This window comes from Plecotus auritus, assembly GCF_963455305.1.
Source record: "Plecotus auritus genome assembly, chromosome: 9".
NCBI classification, from domain to species: Eukaryota; Metazoa; Chordata; class Mammalia; order Chiroptera; family Vespertilionidae; genus Plecotus; species Plecotus auritus.
Genome location: NC_137783.1, coordinates 125,369,684 through 125,390,073, shown reverse-complemented (window position 1 = coordinate 125,390,073; position 20,390 = coordinate 125,369,684). Strand labels below are relative to the sequence as shown.

The following is a 20,390-nucleotide window of genomic DNA, read 5'->3' as shown; positions in this document are numbered from 1 at the left end:
TTTATATGAATCTTTCACCTATAAAGTGCTTGGATTATTGTTTAACTTCTAGCAACATTAAAACCAAAAATAACCTAACTTTTCCAGCATCATTAAAATCTGATCCAAAAATGCCTTCTTCTTTCCTGTTGAAAATTAAGCTAAAATAACAAAATATCAGCATTCATTTCTGTTGAGTGAGGAATACAGGCTTATTCCCTGAAGGGTGACCTTATACTAAAGAAGAAAAAGACTAGAGGTCTTCACCCATGCTGTGTGACCTTGGGCAGGTCACATGCCTGTCCTTGACTAGCTTACCTCATTCACCAAACGGAGAGAACGCCAATGACTCTGTTATGACAGGTACAGGAGATCACAGTGTATCCAGGCTGCATCAGACAGTCATGATCTAAAGTGCCACTGGGCTACTAGATACCATTCTACCAGACATGGGGGGAAAGGCCCTGAACCTTGGAGACACCTGAGACTCAAGCCACACAGGACATGAGTCAACCATTGCTGGCCAAATTCTGCTCCTCCAATTCTATTCCCTTGTGTCTGTGCTCATTTTCCCTTCTCTTTGTCTTAGCCCCAGAGTAGAAGCTTATCACCGAAAGCTATGTCAGTTCTGTGGTCTCCTAACTAGTCTCTCTGGTTGCAGACCCTCTCACCTACACTACTACCCTGACCCTTCCCTATCCACCTTAGTTTATTCTAAAATCTAATAGCACCACTTTCAGGTCATTCCCTAAGAATTGTGTTTTCACAATGCCTGTAGGATAAAATCCCAACTGTTCACATGTCTCTCCATTCTCTTTCCTCATCCTTTTCACTCTTACATTTGCTTCCTCAACAAATATTAACAAAGCAGCTACCAGGTGCCAGGCAGTATTCTGGAAGCTGGAGAACAGACCTAGGGTCTGCCCTCTAGGGGCTTACAGTCTGGGTCATTGCAAGCAACATACCTTAAGCCAACTCGCTGTCACTGTACACCAGTGTATTAGTCTGCTAGGGTTGCCACAACAAAATACCTCGGACTGAGGGACTTAAACAACAGGAATTTATTTTTGCACCATTCTGGAGGCTTAAAGTCCAAGACCAAGGTGTCAGCAGGTTTGGTTTCTCCTAAGGTCTCTCTCCTTGGCTTGCAGATGGCCTCCTTCTCACTGTGTCCTCACATGACCCTTCCTCTGTGCACAGAGCCCCACTCCCTATCCCACCCCCATGTCTCTTCCTCTTCTTATAAGGACACCAGTCATATGAAATTAGGACGCCATCCTTATGACCTCACTTAACCTTAAGTACCTCCTTAAAGGCCCTATCTCCAAACACAGTCACATTGGGGGTTAGGGCTTCAACATATGAATTTGGGGTCGGGGAACACAATTCAGTCCAGCCATGAGCTGTTTATTTTGTCTCCCCATTGCCAGTCCCAGTGTGCTTCTCACTCAGCCTCTTATAGGCATAGCTCAAGTTCCTCCTCCTTCAGGGAAGCACCGCTCCCACCGCCCCCAGCCCCCACCTCTCCAAGGTAGATAGACACTTACCCAATGTCATTGACATTGCTGGATGAATTGACTGACTCCTTCAAGACACTGGAAGTCTCAAGAGATTGGGGACAGTATCTCAACTCACTATTACAGCCTTGGTGCCTCATACTGTGGCTGGCTGGCATATAGTAGGTACTCAATACATAAATGTGGGATGAATGGATGAATGATAAATGAATGAATGATGGGCTGACCTGGTACTGTCTCACATTCTCTGCATTGAAATGAAGGCAGGTCATTGTCCTGGTCCCTTTGCTATCCTCTTTCCCCTGATACCTGAGTGGGGCCTCCAGACCTACTGAATTGAGTTGCTTCTGGCTACAGTGTCTTTCCATCCTTCTTCAGTGACATGTGAAATGTGCTGTGGTAGATCCTCAGTGTCCATCCCCTGAGCGTTTGGTTAACACCCCCTCCATTCATACCAGGAAGACAGGCGGGCCATCCAGGCAGGGAACTGTCAGGAGGAAGATCAACATGTAATTGCTGCCACCTCTGGCTCCAAAGGGGCAGCGGCAGCACAAGGCCAGGCTGAAGAGTAAGCGGTTCAGCCCATCTGGAAAGATGTCAGGGAGCTGGGGCTGGAGCTGCATCCTCACCTATGTAAGCATCCACCCACATCGTCAGCACTTCAGAGCTCGGACTGCTAGGGCAGAGGACACTTACTCTAAAGCAGCTCAGCCCCACCACGGCCTGTGATTGACCTTAGGAAGGGTGGTAGCCTGTAGCTCTGATTTGATGAATGACATAGACATAGTTTCTGGATGAACAAACACCTGTAAGATGTCACCCAGGCCAATCCCACTATGGAGTGTGAGTGAGTGTGTGTGTGTGTGTGTGTGTGTGTGTGTGTGTGTACATGCATGTGCACTCCTGCAAAGAAATTGGCAGATACTATTTTTAAAATAAAATCCAGTTTTAAAAATTTAGAGATATAATCCTAATGGCGAGGTGAAATTACAGTGCTGGAGTCTTTCAGATAAAATAAGTTGTGGGACCTTGAAGAAGTCCCTTCATGACAGCTTTTACATCTGTAAAATGGGTTACTATCTACATCAAGGTTCTTGGGGCAGATCGAAATGAGCTCAAATGAAAGGAACACCTAGTATACTCCCTGGCACATAGCAGCTGTTCAATATGTCAGTCACTTCCCCTACCCTTAGCCTATTTCTTAATCCTTTCTGAGGAATTCACTAAGTCTAGTCATGTGCACTTGGGAAAATTACCTTAAAATATGTGTCTTGTTTTCCTTCTTGGTCTGAAAAGAAATGACCACTGCTCTGCTTCCACTAGTGCAAGCCAACTGAGAGTGCCTCTGCTGTGAGAAGCACTCTAAGGTGTCATTGCTTCAAGTTGCTACATCCAAAGGACTGCAGGTCCCCATGTGCTGCAGCATGGCCACATCTTAGATGCATCCCTCTCCATCAGTCTAGCGACTGTCTAGTCACTGACATAAATTCTCCTGCTTCTTCCTTCAAAACATTGCTTCAGTTAACCCTTTTCCTATTCCACTCACCAGACCCCATTTAGCCTCCCCTAACCACATGTACGAATCACTGCAGAGAGCTCCTAACCATCTCCTCGAATCTTATTTCTCTCTCTTCTTTCTATAAGAATGGACAGCATATTAAACCGGTCCTTTTGTGGGGTCAGACTCAGCCTCAGGACTACAGGGAAAGAGGAATCTCAAAGCAACAAGTAACATTTACTCATTCAACCAATATTTATTGGGGCCTACTGTGTGCCAGGGGATGAAGAGATGGACAAGACTAGTTCCTTCATCAGTGAGCCAACGATCTGGCTCAGGGCTGTAACATGTGGAAAAACATCTGGCCACAAGGAGAATGTGGTGAACTGCTACCCTGGCTGCACTTGAACGAAGTATCTATCAAACATGAGGAGGATCCATTCTTCATGGAAGTTGGATAAGCAGTCTGGGCGGGAGGGCCTTCTGGGTGGACACAATGTATAAGCTAAGACTCAGAGGTGGGGTGGGGAATGTGACGGTTGTTAAGGAACAGTGATCAGAGTTTGGCAAGAAAAGATTTGGGTAAGACAGAATGGGAGACTATAGTAGTCAGAGCAATGCCCACTCATTGATGACTTACTGTGTGCCAGCAGGCACAGCACTAAGCACCTTACAACCTATGACTCAGTACCACCAGGGAAACAGCTCAGGGTGGTTGCAGGATTTTTTCAGGTTTGATGCTGAGGCCGACAAGAATCCAATGAAATTCAAGCTCTTACCCATTGCATCCTAGAAGTTGGGCACAGTATAAAGCGCCAGGGTGTCTTAGGAGAAGATCGTGGGAAATCACTAAAAAGGATGCTAACATCTGGACGCTGGGAAGAGTAATCTGGCTAGGAGTGGAAGATGGACTGAAGGTGGAACAGAAACAAGGTTATGCTGCCAGCCAGGCAAGAATTCCTGGACCTGAAACTAGGGTGGAGACAGTGAGACTAGGAAGAAGAGACAGCTGCCAGATACTCTGTGACATAGGAGCGATATGCTGGTGACCAGATAGAAAGGTCATGGGCTTGAGGGGGAAGGGAGGTCAAATGATTCGGAGCTGTAAGCACCAGTGACAGGGAAGCTGGGGATGTCCTTAATAAAGTGAAGCAGAGAGGCTGATGGGACGAGAATAATCATACATTCCCCTTTGACAGGCAGGATTTGGCCATCCGGAGCAGTTCAGCCAACCCTGGAAACTTTAATTACCCCAAGCCTGAGTTCACCCTCTCCAAAGTCATTTTTTTTAAACTGTCTCAAGGAGGCCTTCATGCTGAGAAGCTGACAGCCAGTAGAATATTCAAACTAAACCGTTTTTGTCACTACTCAGTCGTCAAGTGTCTAAAAGCCCCTGAACAATTCCTATTTCACAGGGTTCATCCTCCGTGGGAAAGCTCTGTCTGTGAAGGACAAACTTCTAAGGAGGAGGAGAGAAAAATCAATCAAAAGTCAGTCAACTGACTGATCAATAGGTGTCTGCCAGAGAAATTCTACTTCTCCCATCTGCTCTAGGGAAGTGGTTCTCACCGCCCGGAACAATACTTACCTCACTGAATTCTCTCTGGGGTAATTGGCAGCCCCGTGCCTCTCTGGGTTGTTCCTGACTTCAGCACAGAATTTGAATTTGACAAGTGCTAGGGATGCATCGGAAGGTACTGTGCATAAGCGGTACCAAGATAAGTCACCACGGGAGAAGTTTTGAATGGCACCCAGACCTGCTGCGGAGTGAGGGTGACACGTTCGTGTCTGAAGTCAGCCATCTGACCGTGCCATGGCCAACTGCTTCTCATCACTGAGGTCTCCCCTCACAAGACTCTTCCTCAGGGAGGCAGCTGCCCACCGCCCCCACCCAAGCAGCTAAAATGAACCCTCTTGGGGGCAAGAAATGATCTATATCTTAATCTGTGTGATAGCTACACAGGTGTCTAGGAGGTACAAAAATTCATGAAGCTGTAAATTTAAGACACGTGTACTTTACTGGATGTAAGTTATACCTCAATTAAAAAGGAAATTTAAAATAATCACACATATGAAATGCACCCCTCCCTGGCCCCGTACACCACTATGCCTTATTTCTTTAGAGCATGGACCACTGTCTGGAAACAGATGCTCTAGTCCAGCCGTGGGCAAACTACGGCCCGCGGGCCGGATCCGGCTGTTCTATCCGGTTCTCTTGCTCTCCCCTCCGCTCCTTTACTTTGAATTTATATTAGTTCACACAAACACTCAATCCACCCCTGCGAGTCTAGTCACTTGCCTGTCCTTTACTGTTCAGAGAGGTACTCTCCAACACACAGCCACATCACATGAATCAGTTTAAGTTTAAATTAATTACAACAAAATAAGACACACGGGCCACATTTCAAGTGCTCTGTGGCTAGAGGTGGCCAGCGGCTATTGATGTGTACAGTGTACAAACAGGACATCACCATCACTGCAGAAGGCTGTGTGCACAGCACTGGTCCAAATCATAAGCCTTGGGAAAGAAGGGACCTTGTCTGTCCAGTTTATAGATAGCTCCAAGAATGGCACTTGGCACACAAAGGCTCTTCCTAAATACTTGTGGAATAGAAGAATAAAGGAATTTTTAGTACCAAAAGAAATCACAGAGCAGAAACACCCTGGAAACACCCTAAGTGTATCTCTATAGGGATTAGTGAAATACTTTTGGCACATTCTACAGTGGAACTCTATCCAGTCATTAAAAGCTGTGAGGTAGGTGTATATATAATGACTTACACAGATAGCCACACTACAGTAAGTGAAAAACAAGCTTCTTAAAAATGTATACAATGTGATTCCATTTTATTAAGAAAGAGAAATCCAAAATAGTCAGGAATGCTATATACGGACCTGTTAATAGCAGTCACTGCTGAATAGAATTAGAGGAATTTACACTCTGTATTCCTCTGTAATGTCTGAATGCACACTGAGTATATGTATTACTTGAGTACTTTTAAAAGACTTAAAATCACATGCAGTCCTCTAAAGAACAAAAGAAAAGAAAGAAATCCACATTGCAAACTTTCCCAAGACTATATAAGACATTTCTTGAATAATTACCAACTGCCAAATGCCTAACCAACTTTATTTCATTTCATTGTAATAGTATTCCTGTAACTAAGTACTATTGTCCTCTGATGAACATGTAGAATCTAAAGATCAGAGAGGTGAACCAGCTTCCCCAGGGTTTCACAGCTAGCACACAGCACAACTGCCATTGGAACCAGCTCTCTGGTTCTACCGCCCATGGCACACTGCACTGCAGAAAGCACAGGCAAGTACCCACAAAGGGTCAGATCCCGAGGAGCCCTGAACCAGCCGCTCCATCTATATGAAATCCCAAAGAAGGGCCAAGCTACAACAAGAGGCACGACCCCTACCAAACCCTAGACACAGTGGTTTTTCTTGCTCAGGACATTAGGAAATACAGCAAAATTGAAGCTGGCCACGCTCTCTGCTTTGTCTCCCCAGCTTATCCCACAATTGCCCTTCATTTGACCAATCATTGTCCAAATTTGTTACTCAATTTTCCTTGAGTAACAAATGAAACACACACACACACACACACACACACACACACACACACACACACAGCAGTGCCACAAGGACCTGGTGCCGGCGAAGGCTTGGTAAATTAAGCATGCTAGTGGAGGCTTCCAGCTCCCCGACAGATGCCTCGATTGTGCCTTTGTTGGCTTTTTAGCCAATCCCCCCTGAAGAGGAGTTTCCAACTCCCCCCTCCAGGTATCTGAGCCAAAACACTGTAGAGTCGCCTTTCAGCTCCCTGGACGAGACATTCCAGGATGCATGCCGGGAGGCTTGTTCGCTTCACACTTGACGCAAATGGGGGAGGATGTTTACCCACAACACACACACATGCACACACCAACAGAAGCTGCTGACGCCAACAGAAGCTGCTGCAGTGGCGGTATTTCTAGAAGCCCAGACACTGTGCTCGAGCCATATGTAACCTGATTACAATGCCTATCAGGGAAAACAATCTAATTCTTCCTAAGCAAAGTTTCAACTGCTGCCCGGAAAATTCAGTAGGAGATGAAATGTAATACTCTATTAAACCTTATTTTGCCAGCACAAGTGAGAGCTCACTCAAGCGTGGAGAGTCATTAAAATGGATCTTACATATATCATTATAAATTTAATAATCACCATGACGGCTAGAGTTCAAGTTAAAATGAATGTCAGCTGAGCATGACCAATTGATGTTACCCCAGCTGCCGCAGAGCCTCACTTGGGGTTATATTCTACTTCCAGAGGCTCCATGGTACATGTGGACCCAACACAGCCAGAGCCAAGAACAGATGGGAAATGCAGACATCGACACCTAGCCAAGGAGAGGCCGTCATAATTGCATATTATCTTGATATACCAGCCCAATTAAAATTTTCTACAGTGTCAGAGGTCCCAAATGTCCCTCCACTAAGTGTCTGCATACCAAATTTGGCTAACACTGAGTAAAATGCAGTCCATCCTGGGTTCTGTTCACAACAATTACCGATTTTCCTCCTCTCTCTCAGAAAGCTGCTGTAGGAACAGGAGCAAACAGGTCTAGCAGGTTACACACTGAATAAATCAAACACCGCAGAACAAATTTCACTTATGTAGGTGCTTACGATAACGGGAATTCCTCCCGCAAGGTGGTAAAAGGGGTTTCAAGAGTGGGAACTTTGTTTTAGGAATGGAGTCAGTATCTGTGCTTTTAATATCTAGTTTGTTTTGATTATTTTAACCTTTGAAAGTCAACTCAAAACCTCATGCAAATCCTTCTCTCTCTCTCTCTCTCTCTCTCTCTCTTTCTCTCTCTCTCTCTCTCTCTCTCTCTCTCTCTCTCTCACACACACACACACACACACATACACACACACATATACACACACACAGCCATCTAAAATTGTCAGGAGGAGTTTTAAGGCTAGTTTTCACTTCTGTATGCATTTCACACCAGCAAGAAACGATCTTTGAGGCTTGTGAGGAAAGCAGATACTCCACCCCACCCTGAGAGAACATCACAAGTTTTTCAATCATCCACAACATTTCAAAGGAAATATCAAAATATATGTTTACATGAACACAGACTCTGGCCCTGCTGGAGCAGTGTTTAAACCTTGTCACCGCCCCCCACACACCGAACCCCTCCTAGCAATTCCCCTGGAGTGAGGAGACACAGCTTCACCTTTCTTCCTAGACAACCAGCCACTCAATGCTACTCCCAAATGTGTCTGGCTTTTCAAGACAAGTTGAACTTTAACTGGTAGACACAGGCCCTGGGCGACTGTGGCTTTCAAACCAATGACAGCAAATGACCTACACTCAACAGGCCTTTTGAAGAGGCTGTGACATCCTCACAGATAGGGCCAACAAGTAGGATATGCTTTTGATCCGCGAACACAAGAGCCAGCAGACCACATAGAGAATAACTCAAACAAAACCGCCACTGTCAGGAGCGTCATGTCCAAAAGGTGCTAAGAGTGTGTGAATCCCAAAGGGGTTTCAGTACAAACAAGCTCATCTCTGACTTAGAGAACACCAACTCTTTTCATTAACGCTCTGAACTAAAGCTTATAAATTATGGCCTTTCTGGTTTCCTGGATCAAATGTTTTTCTTCTTCTGTCTCTCTCCCCTTGCCCACCAACAAGTCAAGGCTTCAAGCCCAGCACTAGGACCTGTCAAATCACGAGCCACCGCTCTTCCTGCCTCACCAGAGAAAGGAACACAAGCACAATCAACCACAACAGTGCTGTGACAACTACCTGGGCTCTCGGACTCATTCTTAGCAATTCCAGTGCCACAAGCCAAGCGACAAATAAAAGTTCTGCCACTTACCCTCTTTTGGTCTTCCAGGCCATGGGTCACCAGCTTTCTCTTCTGCTGTTGGCTGGACTCAGAAACCGATTCCATTTCCCAGAAACAAAATGCGCTCTTCTCCTTTTCAGCGATGCTTCCAAATCCACCAAGAAAGAAAATAACCCAGGCAAAGGCAAGGCATGCACGCCTCCAGACACGGCTTCCGCCAGCCGAGGAGATCCACGCTACCTCTTCAAAGGTCTTCCCCACTTCTTACGATCCACGCAGGAACCTCACTCGCCATCGCTGCCTTAGCAATGAGGGCGGCTGCTGCGGGCATCATGAGAGCCGAGGCTTGGGATTTTACTTCAGTTCCACGATTGGCTTCCTGAGAGCCCAGAGGACAGATGTGGGCAAAGACTTGTCCATATCCGTGGGCACAAGCCACATTCCTGCCCCAGAAACCCTTTCCCTCACTGTCTCCTTGGCACCGATAATTTATATGTCAATAACAATGTAAATGGGCATTTAATCCACCGAGCTGATAGCATCCACATCCCTCTCCGGCAGCCTCTGACTCCCATAAATCACCGCAAACCCTGCTCGCAAAGCCGCCCCTCACAGTTCCTGCCAGCGTTCATCACAGAGGTTGCTCCCCTCCTGGGCTGTCAAGTTCCTCCATGGAGTGAGACCCGTACCTGAGGAAAAAATGTGCAACAGTCAGATGTGTCTCTTGCGGAAAAGTACAGGTTTGAGCGGCTATGGCCACCATCTGGATCCCAAACCAGGCAGCAGCCAGCGATTTTCCTCCGAGCCTTTCAGTACTCCGAGCGCATCCATGGAGAAGCAGTCGGGGGGGCCTCATGGGCTCCCTACTTCTCCAGGCCAGAGACACACAGAGGACCCGGTTCTTGAATAAGCACACTGGCACGGGAATTGCATTAACTTTCCACCCTATGTGGCGTGTGTAATCATCATCATCATCCCAAGAATAAGGCACTCAGGTATGAGACAGGGAAGCAATAGTCTGGGAAGCAAAAAGGCATCGACATTTTTTTCCAATTAGAGCTGCGGGGGCAGAGGGTGGCAGGCGAGACACCAGCGTCCACTGGGGAGGTGAAAAAAGGAGCAGCCTGGCTCGTCCAAGGGCGGAAGGCCACTGTGCTACAGAGGAGCTGCACCTCCTGACTGACGTCACAGAGCTTGGGGGGGAAGATGCGGAGGGAGGAGATAGGAGGGACCTCTGCACCAAGGAAAACATTTTGCAAAGGGTGCACCTTCCACAAACAGTCTGAGAGGTGAGGACATATTGCAGAATTCCCATGAAGAGGCACCAATAAATAATTATCAATGCTTCTTCCCATAGAACCAGGAAAGAAAGGAGGGGTAGGGATGGGGGGGAGCTTTTTTTCTAAAAGGCACTAGTCTCTTGCCAGCATTTCTAATCAACACACTAGCTGTTCTGTGATTCAGGCCACGCCAGCCTCCAGGAGAGCTGTGGCCAGATCCGGCCGCAGCGGGTACTAGACAGAAGCCCTCAGACCCTCCCTTGCAGCTGTCCTGACCAGTGGCCACTTTGGAAGGAGGCCGAAGCCATCCGCTATCACAAAAGGCTTCTGCGCGGCTAATGCCAAAGCACGTTAAAAGGCGGGTGAGAGACTCAGCCACAAAGGGCTTGTGAGGAGGGGAGGAGAACAGTTTCTCTTGGGAGAGAGAAGCTGCAGAAAGCTCGGGGCTTGTCCTACACTGCATGAAACACTCGGCCAGAGCAGATTTCTACAAGGGAATTCCCAAATCACAAATGTTCTGAATTTGGCCAGAATCGATGAGAACAGAATGTCCAAAAGAAGGAAACCTCATACACCCAATGGGGCTGACACTAGAGGCAGCATGAGAGAAGCCCTGGAAATAGATAAGCTTCCAGAGATATAGGCACCCTCTAGATCCCCAGCACCACAGCCCCTGCAAGGGACCCCTGGCAAAGGCGAAACGTCAGATCCATTCTTTATAGTTCCAGATCATGATGCTCATGAACTGGCAAACTGGTTCCAAGTATTACCCTTTCCTGAGTCTAAACTGAGACCTCAAACTAGAGGACTCAGGTCTAGATTTTAAGTTCAACTGTGCAACTTAACTCATTGTGTGACCTTGAGCCAGAAGTTAACCTCTCTGAGCCTCCGTGTTCTCATCTATGAAATGGGGTTAATGACAGCACACAACAGTGGAAAGATCAAGATCACCAACTGACACAGGGTAAGTGAGCAAAAGATTACTACTAGCTTGTACTGAAGGGCCTGCTGGGTGCCAGCTATCTTGTTTCAGTTGGGGATTCTTGGGCCTGTGTTAGAGATGAGTCAACTGAACATAAGGAAGGTCCAGGAACTTGTCTAAAGTCACCCAAGTAGGAAGTTGTAGGGCTGGAATTGGAACCCAAATCTGACTTCACAGCCCTTGCTCACATCCATGCCTCTCTGGCAAGATCACTGTTATTTGGCTTTTCACAAGCAGCCTGAGTCCAGAGTCCACTCTTTTTACAGCTCCTGGCTCTCCTCATAAATAATAGTAAAAGAGGAGGGAGATGAGTGCCAAAAGGGTCTCCTACTTAGAAGGGCCTTCCCCAGAGGAGCTGCTTTATGTGTAGCTCTGGGCTCCCTCCATGTCTGCGAACTGCTCTGCACTCTGCACCAGGCCCCTAGCTCTCTCCCGGGTGAGACCCTGTCACATCCCATCATGCCAGCCGGCGCACACGCCCCAAGTGCACATGGGGACAGACGTCCTCGCCACAGAAATGCCTCCCCATCAGCGGGGAGTGGGAGGATGTTCAACACCTCCTGCGAGCCTTTTGGTGTTTTTTACTCCACCAGTTCTGGGGCTGTCGCTGTCCCGGTGCTGGAGCCAGGGTGAGGAGGGGTTGCCCAAGAACGGGGAGAAGCAGGGATGCAGCTGTCAGCTAGCTGCCATAGCCGATCTGTTTCCTGACTGGGGAGGGCAGACTTCATGAGAGCAATCCTGATGCAAAAGCTCAGATTTCTCACTGCCCAGAGAAATCTCAGGAAACTTAAACATTTGAATAAAAAAGAGTGGAAAGGCAGGGCTAAAAGAACATTTACCTCGATTGTTGAGAAGCCCAAGTGTGTGCTAAATTGATCACTAAATGTAGCCACATATCAGCAGCTGCTCTCTGTACCAGGGGTCAGCCAGGAGCAGAGTCAGGGAAAGGGGAGAAAGGAGAAGACTGGGCCAGGTTGCTCCGTAAGATGGGTCGGGGAGTATGTGGGGCAAGATCTGCTTCTCCTTTAAGTCCACAAAACAAGTCCAGCTGTACTGAAGACCTCCTGAACACACTGCCAGGGCTTCCTCCTGCCTGATCCAAACACAACCACAAAAGGCTTCAACTTCCCACTCCACCTCTGCCAAATCCTTCCTGCTTTCTGGGCAATAACCGGGGGGGGGGGGGGGGGGGTTTACAAGAATTGTTTGGAGGTATAGCCCAGGATTTAGGGGTCCAGGAAAGGGTCTAGTCTCAGATGTAGAGGCATCCTGAGAGTGCCACAGAGTCCCACCCTGCAATAAAACTCCACTCCCTGGCAAATGCCAAATTGGGATCCTAGGTACCAGACAAGTTATAGGCCAGACCTTCCCAGGTACAATGTACTCCTTTCCTTCTGCCCGGGTGCTGAATTCGTGAGCCCATTTTATATGTTTGACAAAATATCCTTCTTAAATTCTTCAAAGTTTTCCAAATTGGGCAAAGCCCCTCTGGCCTTCTCACTTCTCTACCTTCTCTCTAGCTTCTCCTGCACCCCCCTCCCCCACCCAGCCTTCCTCCCCAAGGAGGCTCTGAGATTGGGGAAATGGTTTTAAACTTGGATTAAAGGCTAGGGGTGGGGAGAGAAAGGGAAGCCTGCCTTGTTTCATCTTATAACTGGAATTAAGCTTCTGAAATCAGGATGCATCCGTCTTTCCAATGGTCTCATTAACATTCATCACTAATATAGCATTTTTAATTAGTCTTCATTGCCAATAGGGGAAAGGGAGGAGCTTCTTGGAAACCTAGCCTTTCATTAATCAATCAATAAGTTACATAATAGCTAAGAAAGACAGCCAAGGAGACATGGTAGTTTCTGGGCTGGGTTTTTAGTTTGGGGTTTTTGCTCCCGAAGGGAGCTCGCCTCGCTGGCCACTTCTGTGAGGGTTCCTCATGCGCCAAGGGCGGACCCACCCGCCAACCCTGGCGCCTTTATTTACGCACAGTGAGCGGTGAGCGGTGAGCAAGCTGAGTGTGCACCCGCCTCTTCCTGAAGAAAAGAAAGGATCGCACACAAAATAAGTCGCTAGGGCCCCAGCTGGGTGGCGCGGGCTGCCGCCGCAGGGTCCCTTTGCCCGTAAGAAAGGAGTGGGCTCAGAGGAGGGCACACGGGAGGCGCTGTGACTCCTGGCGCTCTGGCGCCCCCTCCCTGTCCACAGCCCTCGCCCCTCAGCCGGAGGCTACCCGCAGCCAGGGAGAGGGAAAGCCTGGGAAACAGGGGACCCGGCTTAGTTACCCCCACTCAGGTCCACCTACACACACACACACACACACACACACACACACACGCATGCACAGTGAAGAGACTCAAACACAGACTGACACAGGCATAGTAGACACCCAGAGATCCAGACATACACACACTCAGACTTATATGCAAGCGCGTGCTCACCCCGGCACGCACACACACCTACAGAAGCTCAGATCACACACGAGGAGGCACATCCACCCTGAGAGGGACACGCACAGACAGGTACCAGACCGACATTCAGAGGCAGAGAGGAGTAGAAAACAGAAGCACCAACAAAACACACACACACACACACACACACACACACACTTACACTCACAGATGCACAGACAAGCCCACAGGAAGGAGAGACACACAAAAAATCAAAATACATAGAGACGCAAACAGAAGGATCCACAAACAGCAATACTCAGACACAAGTACCCGGAGAGGGCGTTCACAGACACCCACGCCAACAGCAAACACAGAGGGACCCAGACGTGAGGATACACCCAGAGATGCAATCACGCAGAGAGGGAACGCACAGACACAAACAGAAGACACCCAGAAACACAACAACACGCACAAGGAGGTACACCCAGCCTCAGGCACGCACCACCAGAGGGACACACACCACTCTAGATGGGGGCGTGTGCAGTGTTGCCAGAGGACCGGAAAGTGCGCCCCTGGGCACGCAGAACCCGCAGGGAGCACCTGGCTGCCTGCCCCAGCCCGCATCAGCCGGGGCGCACTTTCTCAGCGCATCTCTGAACAAGGGCCCGCCAGCCCTGGCGTGCGCGGGTCGCTGTGCCTCTGTCTGCAGGGGGTCTCTGCTTCCACCGTGCAGCTAAGGAGGCCACCGGGATCCCAAAGTGGAGGTTTGGCCTCTAGGCCCCTTGTGCTGTGCGGGGGAGGGAAGGGCAGCCCTCTTTCCGCCAGCAACCCCCCGCCCTTCCCAGCCCCAGGAGCCCGGCACAGAGCATCTCCAAGTCCTCTCCTCCCTGCTCGTCCTGTTAGGAAGCAAACTTTCCCCTCGCCGGTCCCAGCACCAGGCAGCATGGCCCAGCCCGGCCCCTGGAAGACGGGCGCTGGGGGCTCCTACCTGCGCCCACGCGCTTTGCACAGCCACAGTCTCCAGCCAGTCTCTACAGCTCGGCCCGCGCTCCTCAGCCCGGCCACCGAGGCAGCCGCTCCTTGCCCTCCCGTTACCCGGGAAACCGCCTCCTCCTCCCTCCCGCCAACCAACCAGCACCGTTCACATGGCACGTCTCAGCCAATGGGCGACCTCACCATTCCGGTCCCCTTCCAGGGTCCGGAGCCCTTTCCCGGGCTAGGGGATCTGGGAGAGGAGCAGGGGTCTCTACAGAGCTGCTGCTACTCGAAAATGCCCCCCTGGGGGCAGGGAGGGGGGCAAAGAGAGTCATCGGGTCCCTCCTGTTGGTGCTCTTCTTCTGCGTGACAGACATACCTGACACTTTAAGGAAGACCCACATCACTGGAGAACACATCAAGGGGGAACAATTCAGGACACCACTAAATCCAAAAGCCCTAAGGACATGTTCCCACCGGGGAGCTGTCCAGCCTGTGAACACCTCTGAATGAGGCGCTGGCATCTCCCAAGACAGGGCTTAGTGTCTTCCCTCTTGCAGAGCTCTGACTGGGAGCGAGTTTTTTCCAACACAGAACTGAACCTGCCTCAGGGCTAAGACCTATTTCTGCCCTCTTGGACTCGCAGAGCAAGGCTCCGGATGCTACCTAACAGTCAGACCTTCAGAAACTAGAATGCAGCCCATCCTGTTGCTCAGGTGAGCTTTCTGCAGCAAGTTCTTCATTCATCTTGTCTTCCCCAGAGCCATTTTGAAATCAGAGAAGCTTGTGCTCAGCCATGTCCCTCTACCCCTCTTTCATGCAGCAGTCCAGTATCTAAGTGCCCAGGAGGGTGGAATTTTAGGATCCCAGCACTATTCTCAAATAAGACCTGAACTGGTGAAAACAAAAATTCTCTCATCTCCTAAGTTGAGATCAGGTCCCAAAACATGGAGTAAAAGGTGAGATTGACATGTCCAGAGAGGCTCCAGCATGGACACTTCTGTCTCTGGAAACCTCTTATTTCCCTCCTATTTCACTCTCCAATCAAAACTTGCTCTATCAAATAGGGTATCCAAGGTGGGAAGTCCTATTGATCCTGGCAGGAGGGTGGCCTGGCCTTTCCAAAGCCTACAGATGCCACCACGTGGCAGGGTGTGTCCACAGCCACAGGCAGGTCTTACTGCACCACTACCTGGTGAGGATAACTCCTGGGGACTGTGGACCCAGCCAGTTCATTAGAACAGGAGCTCAGGGCACAGGCCAAAGCAGAAGGCCGATCCTGCTGCTGGGCCCCTGGTTGAGGGGTAGGAGATCTAGGCTTAGGAAATGGGTACACACTCATCTGCCATCAGAGCGGGAGGGATTCATGAGATCCAAACACAGCACCCAGCCAGATCTGTGCCACTTCCAATCACCATCACCCAGTCTGGTGGTAGGAAGGTGGCAGAGCCTCCTGTTATTGAGAGCAGAGGGCCCAGCTGCAAGATGGCTACAGAAAGGGAATAGCAGCTGGGGGCAGAAGGGCACTCAAACACCCACATGTATGTTACACCCCTGAATACTGTCCCAGAGGGTCCACTGAGACTGGTAACAAGACAGAACCATGTCACTTTCTTAGCCAATTCCTGCAAGTGCCTCTAAGGTCGTGCAAGGATGAAGACCAGAAGGGGAATGGTAGAGGAGTAACATCATGAACCAAGTTACAGGGAGTGTGATATGATTAGAGGAACACAGACCTGAGTCAGACCACCTGGGCTAGAATCCCCTCTTGGCCATTTATCAGCTTTACGATCTTATCTCTGAACCTACATTTCCGCATCTATAAAATAGGGTAGCTAACATTCCTCCTGACAGAGATATTCTGAGGATCAGATGTGATCATGGATGAGCACATGCTTTGTAAACAATAATGCACCTTGCAGAGGAGAGGGGTTTTTACAATAGACCCAGTTTGCCTCTGTGATGGTTAATTTATTTAACCTTTATTATTGAAAGTATTACATATGTCCCTTTTATTTCCCCCACTGCCCCCCGCCCCTTATGAGTGAGATCAATTTTATGTCAACTTGTTTAGACTATGGTACCCAGTTTTTGGTTAAATAGCAGTCAAGATGTTGCTGTGAAAGTTTTTTTTAAGATGTAATTAACATTTAAATTTAAATCAATAGACTTTGAGTACTGTGGGTGGTCCTCAACCAGTTATTCAAAGGCCTTGAGAGAAAAGGCTGAGGTGCCCCAAGGAAGAAGACTGCAACATCAGTTCTTCCCTGGATCTCCAGCCTGCCCAGGCAAATTTTGGACTTTCCAACACCACAATCACATGAGCCAATTTCTTTAAATGAGAGGGAGAGAAAGAGAGAGAGTGAAATAGACACTTATCCTATTGGTTCTGGTTCTCTGGAGGAAAGTACAGCCCCTTCCCAGAATGATGAGGATTTGCCAGGCAAATCCAAAGAGAGGATATAACCAAGTGGCTGGATTTGTAGCCTGATCATGAGCCTACAAGTTGTTGGTATATATTCCCCCAAGTTTGGTCCAAGTGGGTGTCTTATTTTCACAGGTGGTTTCGATCCACTGCTCTAAACAACAACCTTTCACCTACTAGAGTCTGTTGGCCAGCACAGCGGGAAAGAAGATGAAAAATGTTCCTTTCTGCCTTATCTTTTTTGGATTGGTGAACTTTCATTATCTTTGGGGACTCAACTCTAAGAATTTCCCCTAAAAGTCCTTGTCAGAATTGCTTGTTCCCTTCTCTGGAATCCCATAGAATTTTGTACTCCTTTCTCTCTTTAATAGCATGTGCCACACCACAGCATAATCATCGATTTTTGTGTTCGTCTCCCTGACCGGTCATTTATTCATTGATCATTCACTCAATCCTGCAACAAATTTTATTGCCAATAAACATTCTGAGATACAGCAGTGATCAAGTAGGTAAGGTCCTTGCTCTCATGGTGATATAGAGGAAGATAAAAAATAAGCAAATATTTAATTGAGATAATTTAAGAGAATAATTAGAGCTCTGCATAGAATATAAAAATAAGATCGTTTGATAGAATGACTGGGTGACTACCTTCAACTGGGTAGTTGTAGAGAAGAAATTTTTACCTGAGATCTGAATGATACAAGGGATGTATCCATGCAAGGACCAAGAGGAAGAACATTCCAGTTGCTAGTGCAAAGGCCATGAGGCAGACAGCACACCACCAAGCTTGGCGTGTTCCTGGAGCAAAACGAAAGTCAGTGTAAATAGAGCATAGTGTTCCCATCTGTCCGGGGAAGACAAGCCCATGGAGATAGCAGGGAGCAGGGAGTGTTCACTTCTTCTCTTTTCTGTATCCCTGCATGATATCAGCTCTCTCCCCACTCACCACATTTCCTTTCTATTAAGACTTAGCTCAATTTGTCTCCTTAAACATGCCAGACTAACGTCACTCCATACTCCCTCACATCACCCTTTCCTTCCACGCAGACCCCTTCATTTTATATTATGTCTATGTGACTATGTTTTTTGCTCTTTTATCCACTTAGTTGATAAATTTCACCGAGTGCCTACATAGACCAAGAACTTTCATGTCTGTGCCCCATGATCCCATGGATGAGAACACAGGAAGAATCAGGAGCTCTCTGAGAAGTCAAGAGAGATGACACAAAGGTTTCCAGTAAAGGATATGGGCTCTCAAGTCCTCACTCAGACCCTGTATCTCTTGGTTTACTCCCACTTTTCATGGGGCTGGTTATTTCATTTCCAAACCCATGGCAGATCAGAGAAAGGCATTGATGCCTACACCTGGCACACTGACATCTGTGGGAAGATAGGACAATCTGTCAACAAGAGAGGAGACCCACAAACCTATGAAAAACAACCCAAAAGATCTGGGCAACCTGGGAGCATTTAGTGAGTGGGTGATCAGTCTTACTCATCACATCTGTTATTCCACTACATGGATCCCTCATAATGCTGACTCTGAATTCAACAAAGGTCTTATAGGGCAAGGAAGATTTTAGTATGCTAGGAGGCTTTTCATACAAATTGGCTCAATGGCATTTAATGGACAAACCCAGGGCTACTAAGGAAGTTCAATGGTCAAAAATGACCTGAATTCTGGACAGCCGAAGTTTTATATGATAGATTGATTAATTACAATTAATTCAGCAACTTTAAGATGTGCCAGGTGCTTTAAACACTTGGCTTCATTCAAGCCCCAACATAATTCCATGAAGTAAGTACTGTTATTATCTTTATTTTCTGAAGGAGGAAAGAAGAGGAAACAGACTCAGAAAGGTTGAGTAACTTGCCTTAGGTCACAAAGCTGGTTAGTTGACAGATCTTTTACAACCAAATCAAAAGAGGGAAGATAAAATAGGCCGTACCTATTTCTTCTTTTTTTTATGCCTCTTAACATTTAGCATAGATCTGGACATATAGTAAGTTCTCAAAGTAGGGGCTCAGGGTTCATTCATCCAAGAAATTTGTGCCGGGAATTGTGCCATTGTCTGGAGAAATATGGAGAGTAAGCCAGACACAGACCCTGTCCTCAGGGTGGTACAGCATGAAGAATGGATAAGTCTACTCCACAGTTTCAAAAAAAAAAAATCGATCTGCTGTAATCCTATTAAATGACTCTCATTCTGGATCTTTGGGAAGCAGCTGAAGTTTTCCTCTTGAAAAAAATGTGTCAGATAAGAATAAAGGTAAAGGTTTGTGTATGAAGAAAAGGCATCTCCCCTACCCAAGCCGTTCCCCTTTCCTGGGCAGCCTGCGCCCTCACTGTGAACTGCCATCCTCCTGCAGCTTCACTAAAGAAGGACTTAATGGAAGTCACTGCAGCATCTTCATCAGCAGAATGGTTGTGGTGGGGGTGACGGGGAGGAAAGAGATGGATTGGCTGTGACATCCTCAAACTTTCCCCCCATCATCCCTCACTCAGCACCACCATGGTTGAGTAGCTACACTAGATGTAAGGAGCCTGTTTACCGAGTGCTAGTGGGTTGAGACAATGCCACATTGTATGAAATAGACAGTGGTGGGAAGGGAGTTTATTGTCAGCTGGCAAGGGGTGGAGGCGGGAGGGGGGAGGGGCGGGGGGTTTGGACTGGCTTTGGTTCCCAGCCCCAAGTGGCTGGCACTTCTGCAAGCTTGGGCGGATACTATAAAAACAGGCCTGCTGAGAAACACCCACGGGGGGCATGAGCACATCAGTGGAGCTGTGGAGGAGTCAACTGTAGAGAAAGGGGCCCGGAGTGGAACATTCTAAGGAGGTTGAAATGAATAACAAGCTATCTTAAGAAAGAGGGGGCATATATGTACTGGAAATGGAGTTGAAGCTACAATTTTAAAACAAATCCAACAAATACTTATTAAGTGCCTACCATGTTCTATGTGTGCATGGTCATCACCCTGGGAATGCCACAATGAAGATGACGGGTAAGTTTCCTTCCCTCAAGGAATTTATATTCTAGCAGTGGCGTCAGTCACTAAGCAGAGAAGCAAGCAATTTGGATAATTTTACTGCCACAAAGGAAGTAAAACAGGATGATGTGATAAACAGTGACTGAGGCTGGGGAGAGCAGCATTTCATAGGGTGACCAGGGAGGACCTCTCTGAGGAGGTGACATTTCAAATTAGACCTGAAAAACACAGCCAAGTGAAGGTCTTGGGGAAGACCCTCACAGACAGAGTAAACAGCAAGTGCAAAGGCCCTGAGACCACAGTGAGTTTAATGTATTCAAGAAAACAGTGTGGCTAGAGAGTGGCGAGTGGCGAAAAGAGTGTTATGAGATTACGCCACAGAATTTGTTCTAAGTGCAATGTGCCTACTCTAAATGCAATGAGAAGGCCCAAGAAGGTTTTAAGGGGAAAGGTTTTCAGAAGGTTGTTTTGGCTGTGTTGTTGAGACTGTATTGAAAGAGAAAGCAGA

The 20,390-nt window shown here is 47.9% G+C and overlaps 1 protein-coding gene across 1 annotated transcript in view; it reads right to left on the bottom strand.

Annotated features, from left to right (window-relative positions):
* NAV2 (neuron navigator 2) overlaps positions 1 to 14,580 on the bottom strand; it is a 695,198-nt gene extending 680,618 nt beyond the window's left edge. The window contains exons 1-2 of the mRNA XM_080640408.1: positions 14,483 to 14,580; positions 8,882 to 9,540 (exon numbers count right to left, since the gene is read on the bottom strand). Of these exons, the coding sequence (XP_080496534.1) occupies positions 8,882 to 8,956 (75 nt within the window). The 5' untranslated portion in view covers positions 8,957 to 9,540; positions 14,483 to 14,580. The remainder of the gene's footprint in view (positions 1 to 8,881; positions 9,541 to 14,482) is intronic.
* Between the last annotated feature and the right edge of the window lie 5,810 nt (positions 14,581 to 20,390).